The 21,924-nt window shown below is 37.6% G+C and overlaps 2 protein-coding genes across 2 annotated transcripts in view; one reads left to right on the top strand and one right to left on the bottom strand.

Annotated features, from left to right (window-relative positions):
* CENPP (centromere protein P) overlaps positions 1-21,924 on the bottom strand; it is a gene marked incomplete at its 3' end in the record, with an annotated part of 112,387 nt that overhangs the window by 80,067 nt on the left and 10,396 nt on the right. The window lies entirely within an intron of this gene.
* Positions 7,687-19,942, top strand: OGN (osteoglycin). The gene is made up of 7 exons (XM_084214373.1): positions 7,687-7,803; positions 8,434-8,686; positions 13,432-13,516; positions 15,505-15,663; positions 16,150-16,352; positions 16,933-17,028; positions 17,333-19,942. Exons 2-7 carry the CDS (start codon positions 8,519-8,521, stop codon positions 17,501-17,503), a joined length of 882 nt encoding a protein of 293 aa, XP_084070499.1. The 5' UTR covers positions 7,687-7,803; positions 8,434-8,518; the 3' UTR covers positions 17,504-19,942.

The following is a 21,924-nucleotide window of genomic DNA, read 5'->3' as shown; positions in this document are numbered from 1 at the left end:
CTATAACTTTATTGCTTTATTAATACATACATGTAGTACATTAACCTTTCAACTATTTCAGATTTTAAGTGAATGGTGCACAAAATGCAAATCTAAAATAAGAGGCTTTTTTGAAAGGCTTGCTCAGCTTTAAAAATAAAAGAACACTATCCTGCTACATATGAACATTACATCTTTTATCACAAACTTTCTGCTTTTTAAAGACATTTATGAAAAAAAGCTTAGCTCTAGCTTTAAAGTAGAAGTCAAAAGATTGATGTTATATACATTTCTCAAAGTCAAACTGGAAATTATTGAAAATTTCAGAGCTGTCTAATTACACTTGACTCATTCAGGTGGAACACGAGATTTGTCTTACAAGCAGAACTACTATAATTCACTTTTATTTCAATTAATATTATCATATAATCTATAGCACATAGGACACTTATTCCAGAAAGGCTTTTACATGGACAGAGAACTAAAGTCTTGGTAGCCTTAGAGAAATGATAATTATAATAAAGTACTGGATTAATGGATATCTAGCTGAGTGAAATTTGCTCTGGTAGCACAGGGAATGTTGTCTGTAAAAGTCATGATGTTTCTGCCTTCCAAAAATCTTGGAGTTCTCTGAGGGAATCATGAAGGATGTGGAAAAGGGAGATCCTGGTCCAAACAGCCTACAAAAATTCCTAAAGGTTTTTAAGGAAATTAAGTTGCCACAGATTAAAAGGGAACATCACAAAAATCAAATAAAGTATGAGAAACAGCCTAAGAATAAATGGTCAGTTCTTGCTGTGGAGGGAATCCCACTGGTGGGAACTCTGCAGAGGGCCTGTGCTGGAATTTATTCCATTTAAAATGCTAGCAAGAGATAGACAAACCAGGCTGAGAAGTGAGATGCCAGCAGTGAGTGCTAAGTATTGCTGGAGAATGGCTGCAAAAGTCCTCAGGATGCTAAAACAGCCAGGGCAGCTCATCACAGTTAAATGAGAAGTGATGTCCATGGAAATGATGATCTTAGTTCCACATTAAAACTAATGAAGGATGACCTCACCAGCACCACTCAGGGAGCAAGATTCAGAAGTGCTTCAGTAGCAATAGGTGTTCAGTGAGAACTGGCTCAGCACCCAGGAGTCACAAAAAGGAAACTCACTTGTAGAGAGTAATTAGAGACAAATGGAAAACGAGACATCAAGGCACTGCCATCAATCTGTGGCTCACCCAGACATTAAATGCAGTATTAATTTCCAAAGCCTCAGGTAGCTGGTGTAATTACACAGGGCATGATTGGAAAAGGATTAGAGCAAGGTCACCCAAGGTAAGGATTGGCTTCTATAGCAATGACATGGAATGCACTAGGGCTCAGCAAAGAGATGGCTGAGGGGGGTACAGAAGATACCCACAAAATTATGGGTTGCACTGACAGCAAGGGTCTGGGGATCTGCTCCAGTACAAGGGAAGGAGCCATCAAATGAAGCTCATGTGTCCCATGTACCCGAGGACGCAGTGGGTGCAGCAGCAATATTAGACATGGTGTTGAGAAAAGACACAGTAATTGTGTTCCATGGAAGAGATCCATTAAAGGTTGCTAAAGGAAACACAGTAGGGACAAAAGTGCTGAGCTGAAAATAGCTGGAGAATGAAAGAACATTTGAAGACAGGACAGAGACAAGGATCAAAGACCATTATTTTCTGTCTTCCCACAGCATCTGTTCATGGGCACTGCTGGACACAGGATATTGTACACTAACCTTCATTATTAATTCCACACCAGTGCTATGTTGTCGCTATCCTGAACCATGGTAACATGGTGGTACTGCTCCTCACTACCACTGCCTTGAGACAGCGTAAAACAAACTTGCTTCGTGTTTGCTCTGGTACCTACTGACAAACTATACAGTGTTTTTAAAGGAGGAAATAGAGTAATAAACTAAGAACTAAACATGCTATTATTTAATCAGTAGCATCAAAACCTAACAATGAAATAGCTTAAGGAGTTTGTTTACAGCACAGTCAGAAAATACAGAAACAAAGCTTGATCTGAGTTTTAACTCCGCACCTCCATGAACGATTCCGGTAAAGTGCCAACCACCAAAAGTTATTATAAAAATCAAAAGAAAGAAAAAAAAGTGGTTTAATCCAACTGTTTATACTTCTTTCTTTAGCCCAAAAAAAGTGGAAATATATTTTGCTTTTTCCTGATAAATATTTTTTACACTTTACTTCAGTACTCTGGTAATAAAAGTGATGTGGATGAGGACAGAAGCTCCTTTAGAGAAAACAGACGTTTTACAGTTCACATTTTCTGACTTAGTTTAACACATTCAAATTCCACTTTTACAATACAAATCCATTTCCTTCTTTGTTGCCCAACCTGATAATTGTGAGCTATAAGCATAGGCATTTCCTACCTGAAAACCAGGAAAGGTGAATATACTATATTTTTAACCCAAAAAGTACACATTGAAGAGATTTCACTATCATTTTCCAGCACTGCTGCAAAAGTATGAACTATTCAGCTATAAGCCAATTTGTGTATACACTATTGCAGCTTATGGAATTCCACAAATACAAACATTTTTAATGTTTTCACTGTTTTGCCCAAAATTTATATTTCTAACAATGTAACTAATTTAAAAGGAAAATAAATAGAAACACAAGCTTGTAATTCATTGCATTAATTCATCTACAGAGGGAAAAAAAAAATCAATTCCCCTATTTTACAAGTACAGCACAAGGAAAACAGATAAATGTGAAGATGAGCCATGAACACAGGAAAGCAGATGCTATGAACAACACAAGGAACAGATGCCTGGAACACTGAAGTAAAATATGGATAAGGCCAATGATTCTTGGAGCCCTGACTCAAATGTCCCTGTGGACATAGTAACAGCTCTCAACAAATGATGGTATTGCCATAAGGAAGTAATGCCAATTCTGGAAGGAATTCTAAGAAATTGTAATGAGTTGCAGTAGGTTGGCTTTTGTTTCAGGATATAACTGATGTCACATAGCAAAGCTCAGGAGAACATGTGTTCAACAGAGGGGTCTGGGTAAATAGACAGCACTGTTACTCTGGTTATCATCTGTATTTCTTAACCATAGTTTGATTTCTGTTTAATATTATGCATGATTTTTGCAATGTGCTTTATTCATTTATAACACAGTAACTGATAAAAGTTTTTCTTTTCCAGAAATGCAAGAAATAAAGGTAATGTCTTCAGCCTTAAAAAATTCTGATTATAAATCAGAAACACATGGAAGGATGTTCATACAATCACTAGGTCATTTTTCAGCTGTCTTCATTTTGCAGCTGGTGGCCCTAACAGTGACCTAAACTGATTGAATTCACTGAGCCTTGGAAATAGTTGCAACTTTTCATAAAAATCTGGAGGTGTTTACGCATAACTATTTCATTTCAGGTACTTCTTTAGTGATTCTGAATCTTGAAGAATGTTCTAGGTTTTCTCTGCAGGACATGAAGACATTTATTTTACATTTAATACTACCTCTGAACCCTCCTCCATCCCTCAAGGGTGCTGAGTTGGAATTGACTTTGCTTTGCACAACGACTCTTCTATAGCACCACCTTCAGTTCTCAAACCAGCAAAGAAACCAGGAGATTGCTCCCTCCTCCCTCTGTCATACTTTTAGTTCCCAGAATAAAAGCAACTCCATCATCATTACTGGCACTAAACTAGCTTAAAACTATTTTTTGCACCCTCTATCAGGACCTTAACAAAAAGCAGAAGGGAATGAAGGAGTCTGAGAAGTTTCATATCATTCATTTATGCAGCAGCAAAGAGATAAAAGTAGTTTTAGAAACTAGAATTAATCCCACATAAATATCAAAAGAAAAGGCTTGTGTTTTAGAAAATAAAGCTTGTGTAGAGAACCATTCCAAAAAGTTATTTCTTTTAGGTTACAAAAGGAGAAAATAAAAATAGAACCATCAAGTTCAGTTCTAACATTACTTAATGCTTTTGCCCTCTTTAACAATCAATCTCTCACTGCTTGCAGATTATGTACATGTTATCAGGCTGGTGCAATAACTGTCTTCTCCTCCATAAAACCTTTTCTATTATAATTACTCCAATCCAGAGCAGCTGGTCAACATTGAGGTGTTTAAATCACACTCTACACAAGTTACGCCAAGGAACCTCCAACATGTTACCTTCCACATGAAGCAGAAATATCACACACAAAAGAAAATCCAGCATTGTGCCCAGGTCTATAAATACCCAAGAATCTTTAAAAGCTTTCCTAATTCGTCCTCATCTCATTCTGTCCTGCACAGATGTCTGGCCAAGAGAAGAAACTGACTTTGAGCATTCTGTGTAAGGGACTCCCAGCACCCACCATCAGCACAGATCAGCTGAGCAATAATCCATAGTTCTTTTTTTCAAGAACACTTATAAACAGTAAAACTCAGAAACGGCAGAAGTTGCCAATATCATCCTTTAGAGACTGTGATACAAGATGAAAGCCAAGGTCTTTAAGCAGCTGCAAAATGCACTTCCTCTGTCTAAACATAGAACAAACCTGAGTTATTTAAAAGGATCTCCGCTTTAGTTTATTTCATAAGGAATATCTTGATAGCAACTTTATGCAACTCTTCCCTAGTTCTGCCTCAGCACCCCAGAGGTAAGGCCCTGTGGTTTTTCCTCCCCATTTTTCTTTTCCCAGTGTTCTGCCTCCCATTGCACTACCACAAGTCCTTACACAGGCAGTGCCAGCCCCTGCCCCATGTAATTCCTCCAGGCACCCTGGAGAAGTCATTTCCAACCTGTCTTGCACAGAACAAAGTCTACCCCCCTCTGCATTGACATATAAACTGAATACTAGATTCTTTCCCAGATGCTGAAGATTTAGTCAGCAACATGGATAGGTTGGATAGTTACCCTCATTTCTGTATTGCTCTCCTTTGCTTTTCCTACCTCTACCATCCACACCCATCCAGCTTCTTATTTTTCCTCCTTAGGGAGCAAATTTTACACCTATTCTGTATGCAACCCTTTTCACCTAAAGCTGAGCTTTCCTGACAGCAGAATCCAGAGACCAGAATCCAATCCCATTAATCTGGTTTGGGTTCTATCCACTACAAGAAGTCTTGTGGCTCATTTACACCTTCAGCTACACTTTATATCCTTACAAAATAACAGGGAAATTACTACTGTTCAAATTTAAGTCATGATTCCATGTCAACAAAATTAGGAAAAAGAACCTTTTAAAATTACTAACAGTCAGTACAGCTGAAAGTACTTTGTGGGGAAATCAGTCAGTGCAAATGAGACATCATAGGGAAATCAAGAAACACACCATGGACACATTTATCAAGGCCCTCTTCAAAAACTGGAGCTCAATGAGTTAACAACACAGCAGGCTTAGGTTTCCAGAAAAAAAAACACCTTCCAAGTACATTGATCCTTGTAACCAGAGTCCAAGCAAAAGACACTTATACATCCAATTTCCAAGCACTCCCTGCTTGCCAGGATGTTTCCTGTGAGGTCCCCTACTGCCAGTGCATATGAACCACATATTTCATCTCACATGATTTGGATATGTTGGTTATTTCTGTTCACTCTGAGCAGGAAAAAAACAGTTGAATGAAGCAATACTCCCTTTTCTTGTTTGCAGTCACCCATACCACCCACATCCTTGTGCTGATCTGAGCATCTGGTACATGTTCAGATAAAAACTGGTTTTATCTGACATTATTTGCTGATGTATTTTCTTCTTTCATGACAATGCTGACAAACTATGGGACAAGGTTACAACTTTATTTGGCACTGTGAGCTACTCCTTGATGACATCACACCAAATGAACCACTTAACATCTCCCTCTTTAAATATGTTTGTAAGGAAGTATTCATGAGCTTCTAAGAGGTGCAGAGAGTACACAAACAACAACCTTTTTGTGGTAAGCACACAACCGAAATCTTGTGACCCCGATGAACACAGATTTTTCACGTTTTGTGCAGAAGCTGTTCCTGAAGTTGTCTAAAAATTCAGAGCCTCTTCTCCTCTTGCAGTTGAAAACAAACATCTTTCCTTGAATGTAAACTTCCTACATTTTCAAGGCTTCATTGATCTAGTAGTTCACCCTCATTTTTTAAAGTTGCCATATATAAGGAGAAGATAAAGCTATTCCTAAGACATTCTATGTAGTTGTGAAATCTAGGATTTCAGTACTCAGAAAATAAATTATCATAAAACTATAAAAAATATATTTAATATTTTATATCTTACTTTCAGCTTCAATACTTAGTAGTCTTTTCCCCTTAGAATAGTTATCCTTTGATTACATTTAAGCACTGGGAACATTTGAATGCCCCAGAGACAGAGGAAATCCTAACGTGGATGTTTGGCAGATGGGTGGCAGCTGGAAAGGGGAAGTACAAAGCAGAGCTGTGTCATATTTCCCACACAGGCAGGAGGGATGCTAAGCTGGTACTGACATTGCAATTTCACCACTTCCAAACTCCTGGTGTCATTGTTCCAGCAGAGGAGCAACCAATGGGATTCAATTTCCATTATTACTGAGCCTCTTCCCTTCACATCTCATTTTATCATCACAGCATTATCCCAGAGCAAGCTTCAAGTCCCATTGTTAAATTTGCATATGAACTAAGCTACAAGCATTTTTATAAAATCCAAACGCGTTCAGAAACTGGTGGTATTGTAAACCCAAAAAGATTTTAGACAGCAACTGGCTGTAGTCGCTCTGCAGATTTCCTACAGACATTTGGCTGCTAAACAAGGCAGCATTTAAAACAAAACTTAACCAAAAGGTCCACAGTTTATCACCAGTATTACTCAAGGGAAAAAAAAGAAAAAGGTATGGCAATAAAAGAGAAATGTAAATTTGGATATAGTCCCACTAGATTTTATTGCTACATACTTTTTAAAGACTTGAGAAAGCTACTCTATAAACGTTCAAAGTTGGTCATCTGTCTCCCATTTGTGCTGACTGCCAAAAATTCAAAATGGGGAAAAGGATGGGGGAAGAAGAAATGCATTACAAATCCAGAAAACTGCTGCTCATAGTTCAGATGGAAATTCTACACCTGGACAGTGTTCACTGAGTTATCTGTAAAACTGAAGCAGAACTTTATTCAAAGCAAGATTTTTTGTAAAACCCATTTTTTAATAAACTATCCAATAAGTGAATTAATGAAGGATTTAGACACTGATTGTCTAAAAATCTCAACACAAACACATGAAATTGCAAAGAATGCTTTTCCAGAACTCTTGAGACTAAAAAGTTTCCATTTCATAGATAGGTAAAACTTTGTTAAACATATACAACTTATAATAAAACATTTTACTATTCACAAAATGTGACTAATACAACAGACGTGTGTTTTGGCTCTACCTCTGTCTCAGAAAGCAGCTGCTTTGTCTCTAGGCTGAAGCATTTCACAAAATGGATAACACATGCCTTATTAGAGCCCTCCAGTTTGCACAATTAATATTTCATGTACAGAAAAAGCCTTAGAACACATAAAGAGCTAAGCAGAAAGCTGCTATTCTAACAAGGAACACCAAAAGTAGGATGAGCTACACAGGCTTAGCATTTGCAAATGTTATGCAAAGTACAACCCCCTGCTCCAGGATATTACCTCTCACCCTGGGAGAGAATGCTGGCAAAGCGTTTTTACCCCATGGAAAGCACTTTTCAGACTGTCAAACTTTGAGAGAGTATTCAGTTCAACAATTTGGATGTAATGCATAATTTGAACCTAAAGTTCACTGACAAAAGAGTAACCACAGATAAGGATATCTGGTTTTTCAGTGAAGAGCTTGGAATCTGCTGAAAAGGTAGGTGGACTTTTTTCCTAAAAGTAGATTAACTTAGAGCTTAAATAAAACTACAGTAAAGAGGGGGGAAATGCTGTGCAAAGATTTATTTTTTAAAATACTGCATGCATATTTGTAATGTTTCAAAGATCATGTTTGCAGCCTCTTCCCCTTTCCTGCCTGAAAAGTGCCCAACCTCTATAATATTCTGAGGGTATTAAGTTATCTTCTCTTGTTTAGTCTCACATGTAAAGTAAAAGACAATGAGAGGCTTTTGTTATAGAGCATTTAAGTTTGAAAACCCTTATTTTGACAATAAAGAAAAATGCATTTGAACCTCACATATTTTAATTAGTTAATCTATATATATGCCAAATACTTAATAGCAACAAAATCATCTTGCTTTTAACAAGAATAACAAACTGGGAAACAAACAAATGTAATTAGGAGAATATTTCCCTTATTTGTTATAAAATGTTTATTATTTCCCAGTTTCTTCTCATGTTAAGAACAGGTTTTTTAAAGTTAGAGTCTAATTAAAGGATACCAAGAGTTAAAAGTTGTTCCATGTTCCTTATGTGTTAGAAACCACTGCCAGCAAGTACTCTAGGCTTTAAATATTGTTTTGACGGATTGCATTTTCATTTCCAGTCCCAAGGAAAGTGTTCTCCAGAGTCCAGGCACGAGCACATCTTCACCAGCTCACTGAAAGCCACATACATCGTTCTGGGCAAGAATGGAAACTTTGCAGGCTACTTTTTTTTTGTTTGTGTTTGTACCTTTGGTAAATCCAGCACCACCTTTACAGCAAGAATCACTCCCGTTCTATGAGTATGGTACAGATGTTTCCATGGGAAGCCTGACCCAACAAGATTATGAAATACAATCCAAGGATATAAGAAAGGTATTTTATTTATATTTTCCTTTCAATATTTTTAACTAAAATAAGCATTATATGAAAAAGGTGTTATGTGCATGCATGTGAGTTATGGAAAAGTCTTAAAATAACAGGGAAACATAAAATGAGTTCAGACATAGGGAAAGGGACTCAAACTAAAACCACAAAAAAAAAATTACCCTACTACAGTCTGAGTAAGCCACAGAAGGCAGGCTTGCACAAATAAGGCTAAAGCATCATTTTAACTCTGCTGTTCTTATGTGCCTGCAGTTTTAGGAGTTTCAAGAACAGGATACATTAATTACTAGCTCAACAGTTTTAACTATGTTGTATTAGCTCACTGAGTTTGCTTAAGAAAAAGGAAGGTAATTTTTTTATTTTTACTACCAAAGTAATAATTGGAACCCCCCTTTTTATGGAACATAATCTGCCAGTCTAAACCACAGTTCCTCTTTTGACCTGCCAAACGATCAAGTTTCCTGCCTCAGTTTTTCAGGGGTGGGTGGTTTGGGTTTTTTACAGCTCAACAGTTCAGCAGTCCCAAACTTCCATAGAAGGTCCAGTGCTGGAGGAATCACTTATATATTAACACTTTGAGGGTCTTAATAAAGAGAATATCCCCTACATCTCAGGGCACTCACAGCATCTCCCAACAGAATGTTTTTGTTGGGTGCTCCACATTCCTGCCTTCGAATTTCAGTACAACAGCAGAAGACACAAAGCCAGGGGAGAATTAAGTGAAGTGCCACAACCTCAGCTGCCAGGGACAGTTACAAAAGTCACACCCCCATTCACTCCTAACCAGTACACACCAAGAGAGAAGGAGATACAGCACTGATCAGGGAGAAAACAGCAGCAACTGTCCCAAGAGTAGTTGCCAAGGAAAATACCACAGATCCAAACAAGTGGCAACAGCCCAGTATGAAAAGCTCAAGGAGGCTTTCATTAATAGTAACTGTACTTGTCACAATAACTTAGCCTGATAAGCAAGAAAAATAAAACAGCAAAAGATAGTAAGTAAAAAATTGCAGTCCAAATACAGAAAAATCTCCTTTGTACACCTTTTTAATATCTACCTAAATTACAGCTCTCCACTGTTGATTAAAGCAATCAGCTACATATTTATGGCAAATAAATGTCTAAAGATGTCTAAAGACATCTGCCACAGTGATGAAGCAACGTGTTTTCATAAACGCATGAAAAAGGGACTATATAAATGACTCTTAACTAATTGGTGACTATCCACTCACAAGAAAGTCTTCAAAAAAAACTTAACCTGTTAACTTTAACCAGTTAGGCAGAGAATCAGATGACACTGATCAATAGGTTGCTTGCAGAAGATTGCTGCTGCTTCAGTAAAGGAACAAGGAGTATATCTACATGGAAATGGTGCCAACAGATGTGTCACAGACAAATCAAAGTTCTCCTGGCATTGCTATAAGCTGCAGGTCTCCTGAAGGCCAACAGCTCTGCTTAGGATAATTCTAGGAATGTAGTCAGTCATTATTTCCATCAGGTCAGGTCTCTATTGACATGTTTTCATTGCAAAATAATAAATTAGCTCCTTATGTGCAACAACTACATTGACACAAGTGCCAGTGTTCCCAGTTTACATCATGGGTGCACAAACAGATCTTCTATTCATTTATTGCACTGATTTTACTCCCCGAATATTCCAAGTGTTAACTGGAAATAATGCATGCCAAATGTTTCCTCAAGCATGCCCAGTCAGAAATCTGTCTTGCATACAAATTTAACTCCTTACTGTATGCTTGAACTGTTAGAAAAAAGACTTTTACTAAAAACATCACAAGAAATTTATTACTATGATGATTTGAAACCACAGTCACACCAGTCTTCAATAAAATTTGACCAATTTAAAGCACAAAATCTTAATTTCCACAAGAGAACAGAACCACTCAATTAGATGCTCACATCTGGACTAACTCATTTCATTGAGCATAAACTACCAGACCTTTGTGTTATAAATTATTTTTCAGAAATTTGAAGATGGTTGGAGTATTTAGATGTAAAGTGTTAATGTGTCTGTGCAGTAAAGTGGAAGAGGCAGGTGGAATTTAAGTATGTGAGGCCAATATTCCTTCAGTGCATTCCTTACATAGGCAAGTAATGAACTTGTGGTTATAATCCAAACAATCTGCTGCACTGATACTCCATAGTGAAGAATTTTTATGGCTGATCAGCAAATGCTTTATAATTTTAGGCATTTAATAGTATTCTGCAAATTACCAGTTTTAATTTCAATGACATTTCCCACTGGCAGAGATTAGCAGTACATTGCATTATGCTAAGAACTCCCCCCAAATACTACTTTGATGGCTCAAGTAGGAGACTGTGCTAGAAATCTTCACCTGGGACAGGTAAGCTGTGCCAGCAAATGTTATTAAATGTCCCTCAGGAGCCAAACCAGCTGCAGCCATACAAGTCCACTTGTTCCATGAGCAGTCCACGCACTCAGAAGTCTCTACTGGCACAGATACCCCAAGGTCCACATCTTCACATGCCTAATACTCCAGCAGAAAGCTTCTGTGAGATTAGCTGTTTGCTGGAGTGTAGCTGGTAAGCTGACACCCCCAGCCTCCCTCCACCCAGCATTCTGGCCAAACCGCTGCCAGAATCCTACTGAGAACCTTAAACTTCCTAACTGAGAACCTAAAACTTCACTAGGACAAACCAAGCTAGCCCAAACCAGAGCCAGCGCCTGGAGAGGCAGACGCAGGGAAGAGCCAAGGGACAGATGATTCACAGGCTAAAAAGGGGTCAAAATGACAGAGGCTGGCCAAGATATTTCTTTTTCAGGCTTTATGTCAAGCCTGAGGGGTTTGTTTTGCAGTATAAAAAAATTCCCACAGTGAAGTACATGCAAGCAACTAAATACTAAATAAAGCACAATATCAGAAGGAGCTTGAATGCTCTTACCTGCACATTGCACTTGCAGGTGAACCACCTGTGTGGCTGAAGGAGGGGAGAGTGAGGGGATTAAGAAAACTAAAAGGGGTTTATTTGTCAGCAATCCCAGAGTGCAAGCAGCTCTTCAACAGAGCACTCCTGCCAGGCCCTGATCCTTAAGCATGTTTAAAGCAAAATATCTTCCACTTCTCACAATGCTCTTTCCTGCATGTGTTTCCAATAGCCACACAAAAAAACATATTGATTTGTTCTGTCCTACAAATATTCCCCATTAAAAAAAAAACCCAAACCAACAAAAACAGCTACCACAGTCAAACTGAAATCCCCTTAATGTTACTGCATGCAAATCACAGTATAAGCTACTGTATCTAAATACAGTAATAATAGGTAATTACAGTAATCGTAGGTAGTTCTCTAAAATTCCTCCACTATCCAATGGAAACCTGACTGCTGTTCCCTGCATCACAAGCGGCCACAATAACCCCCTGCAGTGTTCTAGGCTGGGGACAGTGTGTCTGGACAGTGAGTGCCGAGGCAAAAAAGGACCTGGGGGTACTGGTTGACAGCTGGCTGGACATGAGCCAGCAGAGTGCCCTAGTGGCCAAGAAGGCCAATGGCCCCTGGCCTGGATCAGGAATGGTGTGGCCAGCAGGAGCAGGGAGGTCATCCTGCCCCTGCACGTGGCACTGGTGGGGTCACACCTCGAGTGCTGGGTGCAGTTCTGGCCCCTCAGGTTGGGAAGGACATTGGGACACTTGAGCACATCCAGAGAGGGCAACGAGGCTGGAGAGGGGCTGGGAACACAAACCCTGAGAGGAACCCCTGAGGGAACTGGGGGTGCTCAGCCTGGAGAAAAGGAGGCTCAGAGATGACCTCATCCCTCTACAGCCTCCTGAAAGGTGCCTGTGCTCAGGTGGGGTTGGTCTCTTTCTCCAGGCAGCACTGACAGAACCAGAGGACATAGTCTTAAGCTGTGCCAAGGGAAATTCAGTTGGATATTAGGAAAAGATTTTTTACAGAACAGGTGATAAAGTTCTGGAATGGCCTGCCCGCAGAGGTGGCAGAGTCACCATCCCTGGATGTGCTTAAAAAAAATTGGATGTGTCACTCAGTGCCATGGTCTAGTTGAAGTGTTAGGGCTGGACTCCATCTTGAAGGTCTCTTCCAACCTAGTGATTCTGTGTGAAGAGGCCCTTTCTGTGAACAGCCCACACCTTAAAACAGACTAACATGCAGATCATGGAAACAAATTAAGTAATTTCAGTCAATACCTGCAAGGAATGTGTTTATAAACTAAGTTGTCCTGCAATTGAAAAGATGCAATGACTATCTCCAGAAGGAATTCTGAATAACTTTAAATGCAAGGACATCTCAGTCATTTTACTGAGATTATTTGGGTAAAACAGCAACAAAACACAACTTATACTCACAAGAATCCTATTGAGTTTTGCATTATATGCAAAATCTTGATCTTCAAAACTCTGTTTAATACCCACCACTTAGATATTCCTTCCCACCATATAGACTATATTTTCTGTTTCTATTTTGTGTCTACTGTCCTTTCCTGAAGAACTTGAGTTTTCTAAAGAGCACTGGCAGCACCTTCCCTTTTTGCCTTTTAAACTGAGTAGTTCATGCGTAAAAGTAACAATTCATCACATTAGTCATCCAACCTATAAAGGCATTTTAAAAAGTAAGTGCTATAAGTTTGTATATTGTAGGAAGCTCACTTTAAAAGATGTTATTTCAAATCCTTGTAATGCTCTGTGGCTTTTTGTCTATGGTTTGTGTTTTAAAACATCAATTGCTCTCTCACAAAGGATGGAACAAATGTTTCTCTTGACACTTCCTTAATGCTGCTAAGCGATGACAGCCAACTTGATGTCCCACCAACAAAGGACACAAGTAAGTTAATTGATATGAATAACAAGTAAGTTAATTGATATGAATATTGTGATGTCTAATATATCCAAAAGAATATGTTTTAACATACAATTCTAAAGTGCAAATGATAACAAGGGCTACTGAATTAATATTTTTGTTTATGAATATCTTTCATATCTCCCATGGAAAACCTTGTAACTTCTGATGGAGCAGGCTGAAAAATTTAAAGGATCCTCAGGTAAACTCTGAATACACAAAGCACAGCTTGTAAGCATCTCCACAGACTTGCCCAGTCATATTTGCCATTGAGATGCACCCAAGTTAAATAAGTTAGACAAGACAACTAAGAAAAACAAAATACATCCCCCAGTAAGTTCCACAGTTTACCCCAAGTGATGATGAAATACTGTGTGCTTAAATTATTTCAACAGATTTATTTGAACAATTGGCTATTCTCAAACATCTGATGATCAGGGAGGTCAATGTTTAAAATACATCTGGAACATTCTTCACTTGCCAAAGCTTCCTACAGGCTCTGGGTACATTGTCCAGATTTCTCCTAACAAACCCCAGTGCTCTCTGCACACAAAAAGGACAAAGTTTTTCTGCCAAACAGAGAAGTGAGAAGAAGAGACACTTATTTTGTGTGTCTGTGATATAAACTTCCAAAAATAACTGATGATGCAGCAAGACCAGTGGACTGTCAATGTCTACCAAAGTGCTAATTCAAGGTTAATTATTGCCAAACAGCACCTGTCAACAAGCCCCCATCCAAAGCTGAGCAAGTCTCCAAGAACATCAGAGCTTCTAGACAGACAAGCATAAAAACTATTGCCTTTTTAACAGTGACAACATTGTTTGACATTTTCCATTTCCTACACAAACATGAAAACAAGCCACTAAATTAAAAAAACCTCAAACCACCAAATAAGGCAAAACTCTGCAGCCTAAAAATGATGATATTCACAAAGCTAAACCTCAAAATCTTCATTCTGTTCTCTGCAGTGCTGCTGTTAGAAAAAGAATTACTGTTACGTGCTGGCTTCCCAGTATTGACCTGCTGCTTTTGTAACTCCTCACTGGTTGCAGAAGGTCCTGTTTCGCTGTGTGGTGACAGCTACCCCATGGAATGATCTTGCTGTCTGCACTGCATTCACTCCAGGGTGGAAGCCAACCAAAACTCTCAAAATATAGAAAACACAGCACAAGACACAGCAGTGGTGATGAAACAGGATTCAAAGCCACATTCATTATATGCACTTGAATATTGCTGGCAGAAAAAGCAGAAGTTACTGATACTTTACTACTGTCCATGAGGACTAGCACAAGCCAGAAAGATCTCAAACTACATTACAAAAAGTTTCACTCTCTACTTAAAAAAACAGCTGCGAAAATCTCAGTATAAAACTGATGGAGACTGTGCACAGGGCTCTGAGCAACCTGGTCTAGTGGAAGGTGTCCCTGTCTGGGGCAGGGGGTTGGAATGAGATGATCTTTAATGTCCCTTCAAACCTAAACCACATATGATATATAAACATAATTGCTGGAGTTTTTATCAAAAAGTTTAGACAAAACAGTAGCTAGGAATAACACAGGATATTGTGTGACCTGCCAGAAATGCTCGAATGCACTTACAGCGCCAAATACATGTACCACCAGGTGTTTCTCCTTGTGGGTTTGGTTTCAAATGCGGTATTTAACATGGTCACAACTTGCAGTTGTCACATTCACCATACTCTTAGGCATCTAAAGATTTAAATTGAATTCAGGCCTGTTAATAGCATTTCACATGCACAGGTAAGAACAGAGATTATACACAGAGAAATCAAGCACAATAAAAAGAACAAAAAACCCAAAACAGTTGAGAACGTAAATTTTCTCAGAACTTGATGCAAATAGAATTTTTTGAAAACCTAACAATGGGAAATCTTAAAAGACACTAGAGAAAACTCAATTTTGAGTAACCAGCTGAAGTGAGTTGAGTAACTGTGCTGTGCCCTCGCTGGCAGACCTGCCCACGTGCTTGCTGTGTGTGTGCCTGAGCGGCTCCGTGTACTGCGAGGAGATCGACATCGAGGCCGTGCCCCCCCTGCCCAAGGAAACCGCTTATCTCTATGCTCGCTTCAACAAGATCAAAAGGATTGCAGCCTCAGACTTCGCTGACATTAGTAAGTGACACCCCAATTTCTGTCTCTGGTTTAGAGTACAAAATGGAAAGGCACAATGGACAGGCATTTGGACCCTGTAAACATCTTAATACTCCCAAACAATCAGGCAAAGAGCAGATTGCTAAAAATAAAATTCAGCTCTGCATCCCAGACAGTCTCAAATGAGCAGGCACTATTTTTCCTTCAAATGCTCCAGGGAGAGCTCTGCCAGCTATCTGACTCCACAGCATGAGAAATTCTATGAATATCTGAAATCATGTTATCTTCTAAGACAAAAAGAAGGACCCAGAGTATTTCCCATCTTAATTTTTTCAATTTAAGACCAGGAAAAAATCCCGATGTCAATTTTAATAGTATTTGCATTTGTAGATCACAATTCAGATGCTGCAGCCAACAGTTTAACATTTAGCATACACAGCCATACACATTTCATATGCCATGTAATTATAAAGTCAATACTTAGATTTTAATTTCTTTTGTGTAAAGCTACCTTGAGAAGAATTGATTTTAGTGGAAATAGGATAGAAGAAATAGAAGATGGAGCCTTTTCAAAGCTTCTGCTGTTGGAAGAACTTTCTCTTGCTGAAAATCGACTTGTAAAACTTCCTGTTCTACCTCCCAAACTAACAACATTTAATGCAAACCAAAACAGAATCAAGAGCAGAGGAATCAAAGCAAATGCATTCAAGGTAAGGAAAAGCCCAATAATCTAGGTAATCAAAGTAACCAAAATTAATAACCAGACTACTTAGTCTGCCACCAAATTATTTTTCTGTATTTTTTGTAACCTAAGAAACAAACTACGATGAAGCAGCTTTCCAGCTTTTGCTTTGCTTTTAAGGCACTCTGGAATATCAGTAATTTGTGCGCTCACTTTCTCATGTCCTCCATGTAGAAAAGAATTTTTTATTAAATATCTCACCTGCTTGCTTTCTCTCTAACATGTAAAGAAAAAATATTCAAAAATTGATGGCTCAGTTAGAGTTCTGAAGACTACAGAAATACTAATAAACAATATACCTAAAGTACTTTATAGTAGTCTCAGCTTTTGTAACCAACATGCTGACACTGAAATTTCTCAAACATAGAAGGTCTGTTCTGTGAATTTCTTGATATAATAGAATTCAACATTCACAGCAAAAGAACGGCTTTTATTACATCAGTTTAAAGGGTATGTGATCAGAAAAAATTACTGATTTCTTGTAACAGGCACGAGTTACTTATCCTCAAGTAATACCAGCATCAGTAACCTCTCTTTCTGTTTAACAGAAGCTCACAAATTTGGCCTACCTCTACTTAGGACACAATGCACTGGAATCTGTCCCCCTGAACTTACCGGAGAGTCTGCGCATTCTTCACCTTCAGGTATTCCCAAAGGATTTCCTTAACATTCTCTTAGGAAACACCCCTGGAATTACACACTTCAATCAAACTTATTCTATTTTAAAACAGTTCCCACTACAGCTTTCCACTGCACCTCTGAATAAAACCATTTACCATACCAATCTGTACAGCCATAACCATCCAGAAGCTCAGAAGCTGCTAATTCCCATGCAAGGATTTATTATTGGTTTCTGTACATCAGGGATAGGAAATGGCAAAAAGAAGCTCTAAACTTTTATCAACAATGTATGTATGGATTTACTTACGAAAATGTTTTGGTTTGCAGTACAACAACATCACCACCATCACAGATGACACGTTCTGCAAGTCCAACAACACGCGCTACATCCGCACGCGGATGGACGAGATCAGGATGGAGGGCAACCCCATCGTCCTGGCCAAGCACGTCAACGCCTTCTCCTGCCTGAGGATGCTGCCCGTGGGAACGTACTACTAGCCCTGCTCCTGCCACCCACATGCCACACCCAGGCATCTAACAAGGATCACTTCTTCCTCTGTTTACATGTTCATATCCTCTGCCTCACTAACGCTCTTTTCCCTGCATACCCAGGACCTTCTGCTATGTTGCACCATTCTCCTCTGAAATAACCATTTCAAACCAGTAACTTTAGTAATTATGGCGTCCCTCATGCTTTCAGAATATTTTCTGTTAATGAAAGTGTAAAAATATATATACATGTACACACATTATCTCAACTTTTATTTTACCACATACTCTTAAGATAAAATCACACAAAACTGCTTATTCTCATTCTTTACCAGTGCTCAGAACAACCACCACACTTTACTTTCAGATAAATGCAAGATTTTCTTTGAGCAAACCAAAGAGGAAAAATACTTCTGAATTCTAATCCCACTCTTTTAATCTGGAGTGAAGTCTTTTCAGTTGATCTCCAAAAGTTTATTGGATGAAGATGCAGACAGAGAAAGTTATGTTTAGAAACCGAACTTCTCAAAGCTTAAATTCATTAACATTTCCTTAAAACCTTGATTTGTGGTAAATGAGAATAACTCCTATTTAGGTTTAGTACACTGAGCAACATAGCAACTGGAACTCTGCAAAGATGTTTTAGATTTCCTTCTACTATTCTGCTTTGAAAATAACATGTGTTTTATTTTTACACAATGTATTTTAAAGTGAAATATATATGTTTTGCTGAGCTGTTCTCACAGTTCCACAAAGAGCTGTTTTTGCAACATCAGCTTCCTATTTTAAAAGAACACTACATACAACATAACAGACTCAAATATCTTTGTTATTAACTAATGATGTCAACCAAGCCTTGGTTCCACAGCTTCTCCTGACAGGAAATGTGACAATATAGTTAAAAGTAAAGCTGAACTCATGTGTTTACCTGTAAATAAGTGTGATTTCATCTAGATATCAGAGCAAAGAAAGAGAATTACCCTTCTGCAACAATACTTCTGATCATTAGGGAAAAATCAAATTAGACTTGGAAGTTAGAAAGAAAAGTTGATTCCATCATTAATCTGAAATCAGAGGTAACTTCAACCATTTCATTCAACAACTTGAACCTATGCAGTGTATTAAAAACACAAAATGACATGTGCAGGCCTTGACACTCAGTTCCTCTAGAACTGGCCATCCCTGATAAAGGGCACAATTTTTTTAATTCCTCAACTGTACATTTCTGACATCCATTTTCTCCCTTCCAATACTAACCACAGGTGCAAAGCCTCCAGACAAATGAATGCCAAAGGTGTGCTAGTTATTATTACCACATCCACTTTGTACTAATTTTGAAGCTAGTATAGATTCCTAATTAGTAGAAATAGTTAAGCATCAAATGCATGATGACATATCACTACATCTAAAATATTGATTTTACAAAATATTTTGTATTAGTTTTATTTATCTTATTTAGCTAAGCCTTGATTTGTTAGTGCTTGTGCTATGGGGAATTGATGGCACTTAATTCTGAACACATATTTTTGCCCTGAACCTGTTACCCAAGAAAAACAGCAACCCCCAATATTTTCCATTTTAAGTTATTTAGTGCAACAAAAAGGAAATTCCATTGTCTCAATTTAGAACAAAACCAAGTCTGGCAACAATACTTAGTTTTCATTTTTCCACATAAATCATAAAACTTTGATGTTCCCAGGTCTTTATCAAAACATAAAAACCAACTTCAAAGCATGGAAAAATACATTCCAATGTCAAGCCAAATTTCTATTTGGAAAAAACTAAACCCATCAATTCTCTTCCATCTCTTGTGATCAATGCCTAAGATGGAAACAACACAGCTGTAAGTGTAATAATGTCACATAAGCAGCAGCCACTGATCTTATTCTCATCACAAATCACTACTACTAAAACTCTTTTCAGTAAATCACCAAAAAGAAATAAATACCAGTAAATATCACCAAAAATGTGTATACACAAATAAATGCATATTTTTGTAATATATACACGCATGTAAACATTCTAATACCTACCTACTACCACACAATTAATTTTACATTAGAATGTTGTATATATTTTTGAAACATACTAATTATCATCAGTAACACTAATTAATGCTCTTAACACTTTGTGAGCAAACCAAAGTAGACAAGTGGTACCTTCTGAATATCTCATACAGGCACCAAGTTCTCTGATGTGTTATACTTTATTTTCCCCATTCACAGCAAGTTAATCAAAACAGGAAGTGAGAAAGGCTTCAGTAGGGAGGATTTCCACCTCCTATTTCTGTGACCAGTACAAATATCAAGCTGAATGTAAACCATTTTATTTTTTCCTATCACTCATTTCTGTTCTGAATTTCCAATAAAACTTGATTTTTTGTTCTTGTTAATTAGTATCAGCTTCAACAACCTGCTCTTCCAGCCTTGCCAACACGCATCAGTTGTTCAGCCTAACAGCAGACTAAGGTTAAAAGGTTATTTGCAGAGATAAATCCATTTTACAGACATATTTGTTGTGACAATAGCAAGACCTGCCATACAGAATACTTGATGAACACTCCACTTGCTTCTTCAAAACCTATTTTGAATTGACCTTGAATTGCCATTAATCTCAAAACTTCCAATATTACTTGAAGTACTCATCCACTTCTACATTATCCCTTTCTTCTCAAGTACCAAAACAGGAAAGAAAAAATAAACTACCCCTTGGTGTTTTTACACTATACTCTGAGGAAAGTATCAGAAACTATTTTATTTCTACATAGAAGTCTTAGCAATTTTCTTTAAAAAAAAACCCCACATTAATAGAAAAGCTAAAAACCCAAGACTCATCCCCAACAGTTTTCTCTTCAAAACAGGGGAGTCTAGAGAGCAGGTAGAGGGAAAAAATAAATACAAAGATTACAGACTCATTTTTAATTTTGTGTGTGAATATTAACAGGATAGTTGAGTTGGTTTTATGCATATATTAACAACATATGTCTAATTGATTTCCCACAAATTACTAAAATATTAAATTACAAATATACATTCTCCTTGGAAATCTAGTTACTTGAATTGTCAAAAGATTTGAACCTTTTATTAATTCTCTTACCTGAGAAATTCTTCTGTTTCTAAATTAAATTATTAACAATGCTAACAAAAATAAGGTCTAAAATACTCTTCATAAGCACACAGTCAGTCATATTTGGTAAATACTCTCCCAGATTGGTTTGTCTTTCAACTTTGTCTTTGATCATGGAAATAAAACTACCTTTAGAAAGAACATCTGTAATACTGACAAACTTGTAATGTCTTCAATGAATTATCTGCACACATCTTCTAGCAATTAGTAGATAATTTCCTTGTTTATACTCAACATCTGAACAAACACTTTTAAAAACTGCTTATATAACAACAATTTGAAAATTTCTCCAAAACTATTTCCTATTTTTTTCCTTATTATTATATTTTAAAATGAGAAATATTTACAACAGCTCACCAAATCACTGTCTCAGAAACCACAGTCACTGCTAAGGATCAGAAAGCATCAAGGGAAGCTGGAGAAAACAATTGCAGAGCCCTAAAGCTCTTGGTGCTCTACCTTTTCTATGAAGGGATTAGAGAAAAGCCCTTAGACAAAAGCCAGCAGGATTAGGCAATGCCAGTTCATTGCTCAGCTGAGGACTGGATTTTTTTTTAGTGCTATCAGAAAATAGAATTTTTTTTATTCTGGTTGATTGGATAATAGAAATTGATTAATTTGGTACAGAACTCAAAGGCCTAAAAGACTGAAAAAAATAGGAAATGGTGCAGTTCCCACTAGATACTACAGCTGAAAAGTAAAGATGGTGTCAAGTTTAATGATAGTAAATTCTTGAGGTATGTAAAACTCAGCCAAGAAACCACAAACAATTAAGCAGTTAAACATCCTTCTCTAACATAAAGCATCATGTAAGAAGTTTTGTGTCTGTAAGACTAGTATTTTTACTCCAAGGATTAGCTGTTTATCTTAAAACCAGCACAAAGCCAAAACAAACAAGCCAAATACCGGTAATTTAAAACTAAGCTCAAGTACTATGTTCCAGTTAGGAGGGAGGAACAGTTTATTTCCCACACAAGTAAAACACTCCAGAACTGAAAGTGCTGTCGTCCAAACACATGCTGACACATCTTCAAGAGAAACAGATCTAATCCTTCAAAACCAACATTTATATGCCAAAGACTACAAGTGTTATTTTCTTTTAATTTCTTCTTTTTTTAAAATCAAAATAAAATATAATACCAAAGCAAACTGTCTTGCTCCTTCACAGAAAGGCAATCTTATTTTCCTCCACACAAGAGGAACACAGCAATTGCTGATCAATTGCCCCTTGAACATAGCACAAAATTTTAGCTCATATTCTTTTCACCACCACATACAAAATTAAGATCCTATATTCTGCTAAA

This window comes from Fringilla coelebs (genome assembly GCF_963513975.1).
Source record: "Fringilla coelebs genome assembly, chromosome: 13".
Taxonomy (NCBI): domain Eukaryota; kingdom Metazoa; phylum Chordata; class Aves; order Passeriformes; family Fringillidae; genus Fringilla; species Fringilla coelebs.
The sequence above is the reverse complement of the archived record's forward strand: the minus strand, read 5'-3'. Positions and strand labels throughout refer to the sequence as shown.

Bases quoted from the DNA above. Each gene is read 5' to 3' on its own strand.
- OGN (XM_084214373.1), top strand. From the start codon at position 8,519: ATGGAAACTTTGCAGGCTACTTTTTTTTTGTTTGTGTTTGTACCTTTG. The intron at 8,687-13,431 runs GTATTTTATTTA...TCTCTCACAAAG, and splicing joins AATCCAAGGATATAAGAAAG to GATGGAACAAATGTTTCTCT. The intron at 13,517-15,504 runs GTAAGTTAATTG...CCTCGCTGGCAG, and splicing joins CCCACCAACAAAGGACACAA to ACCTGCCCACGTGCTTGCTG.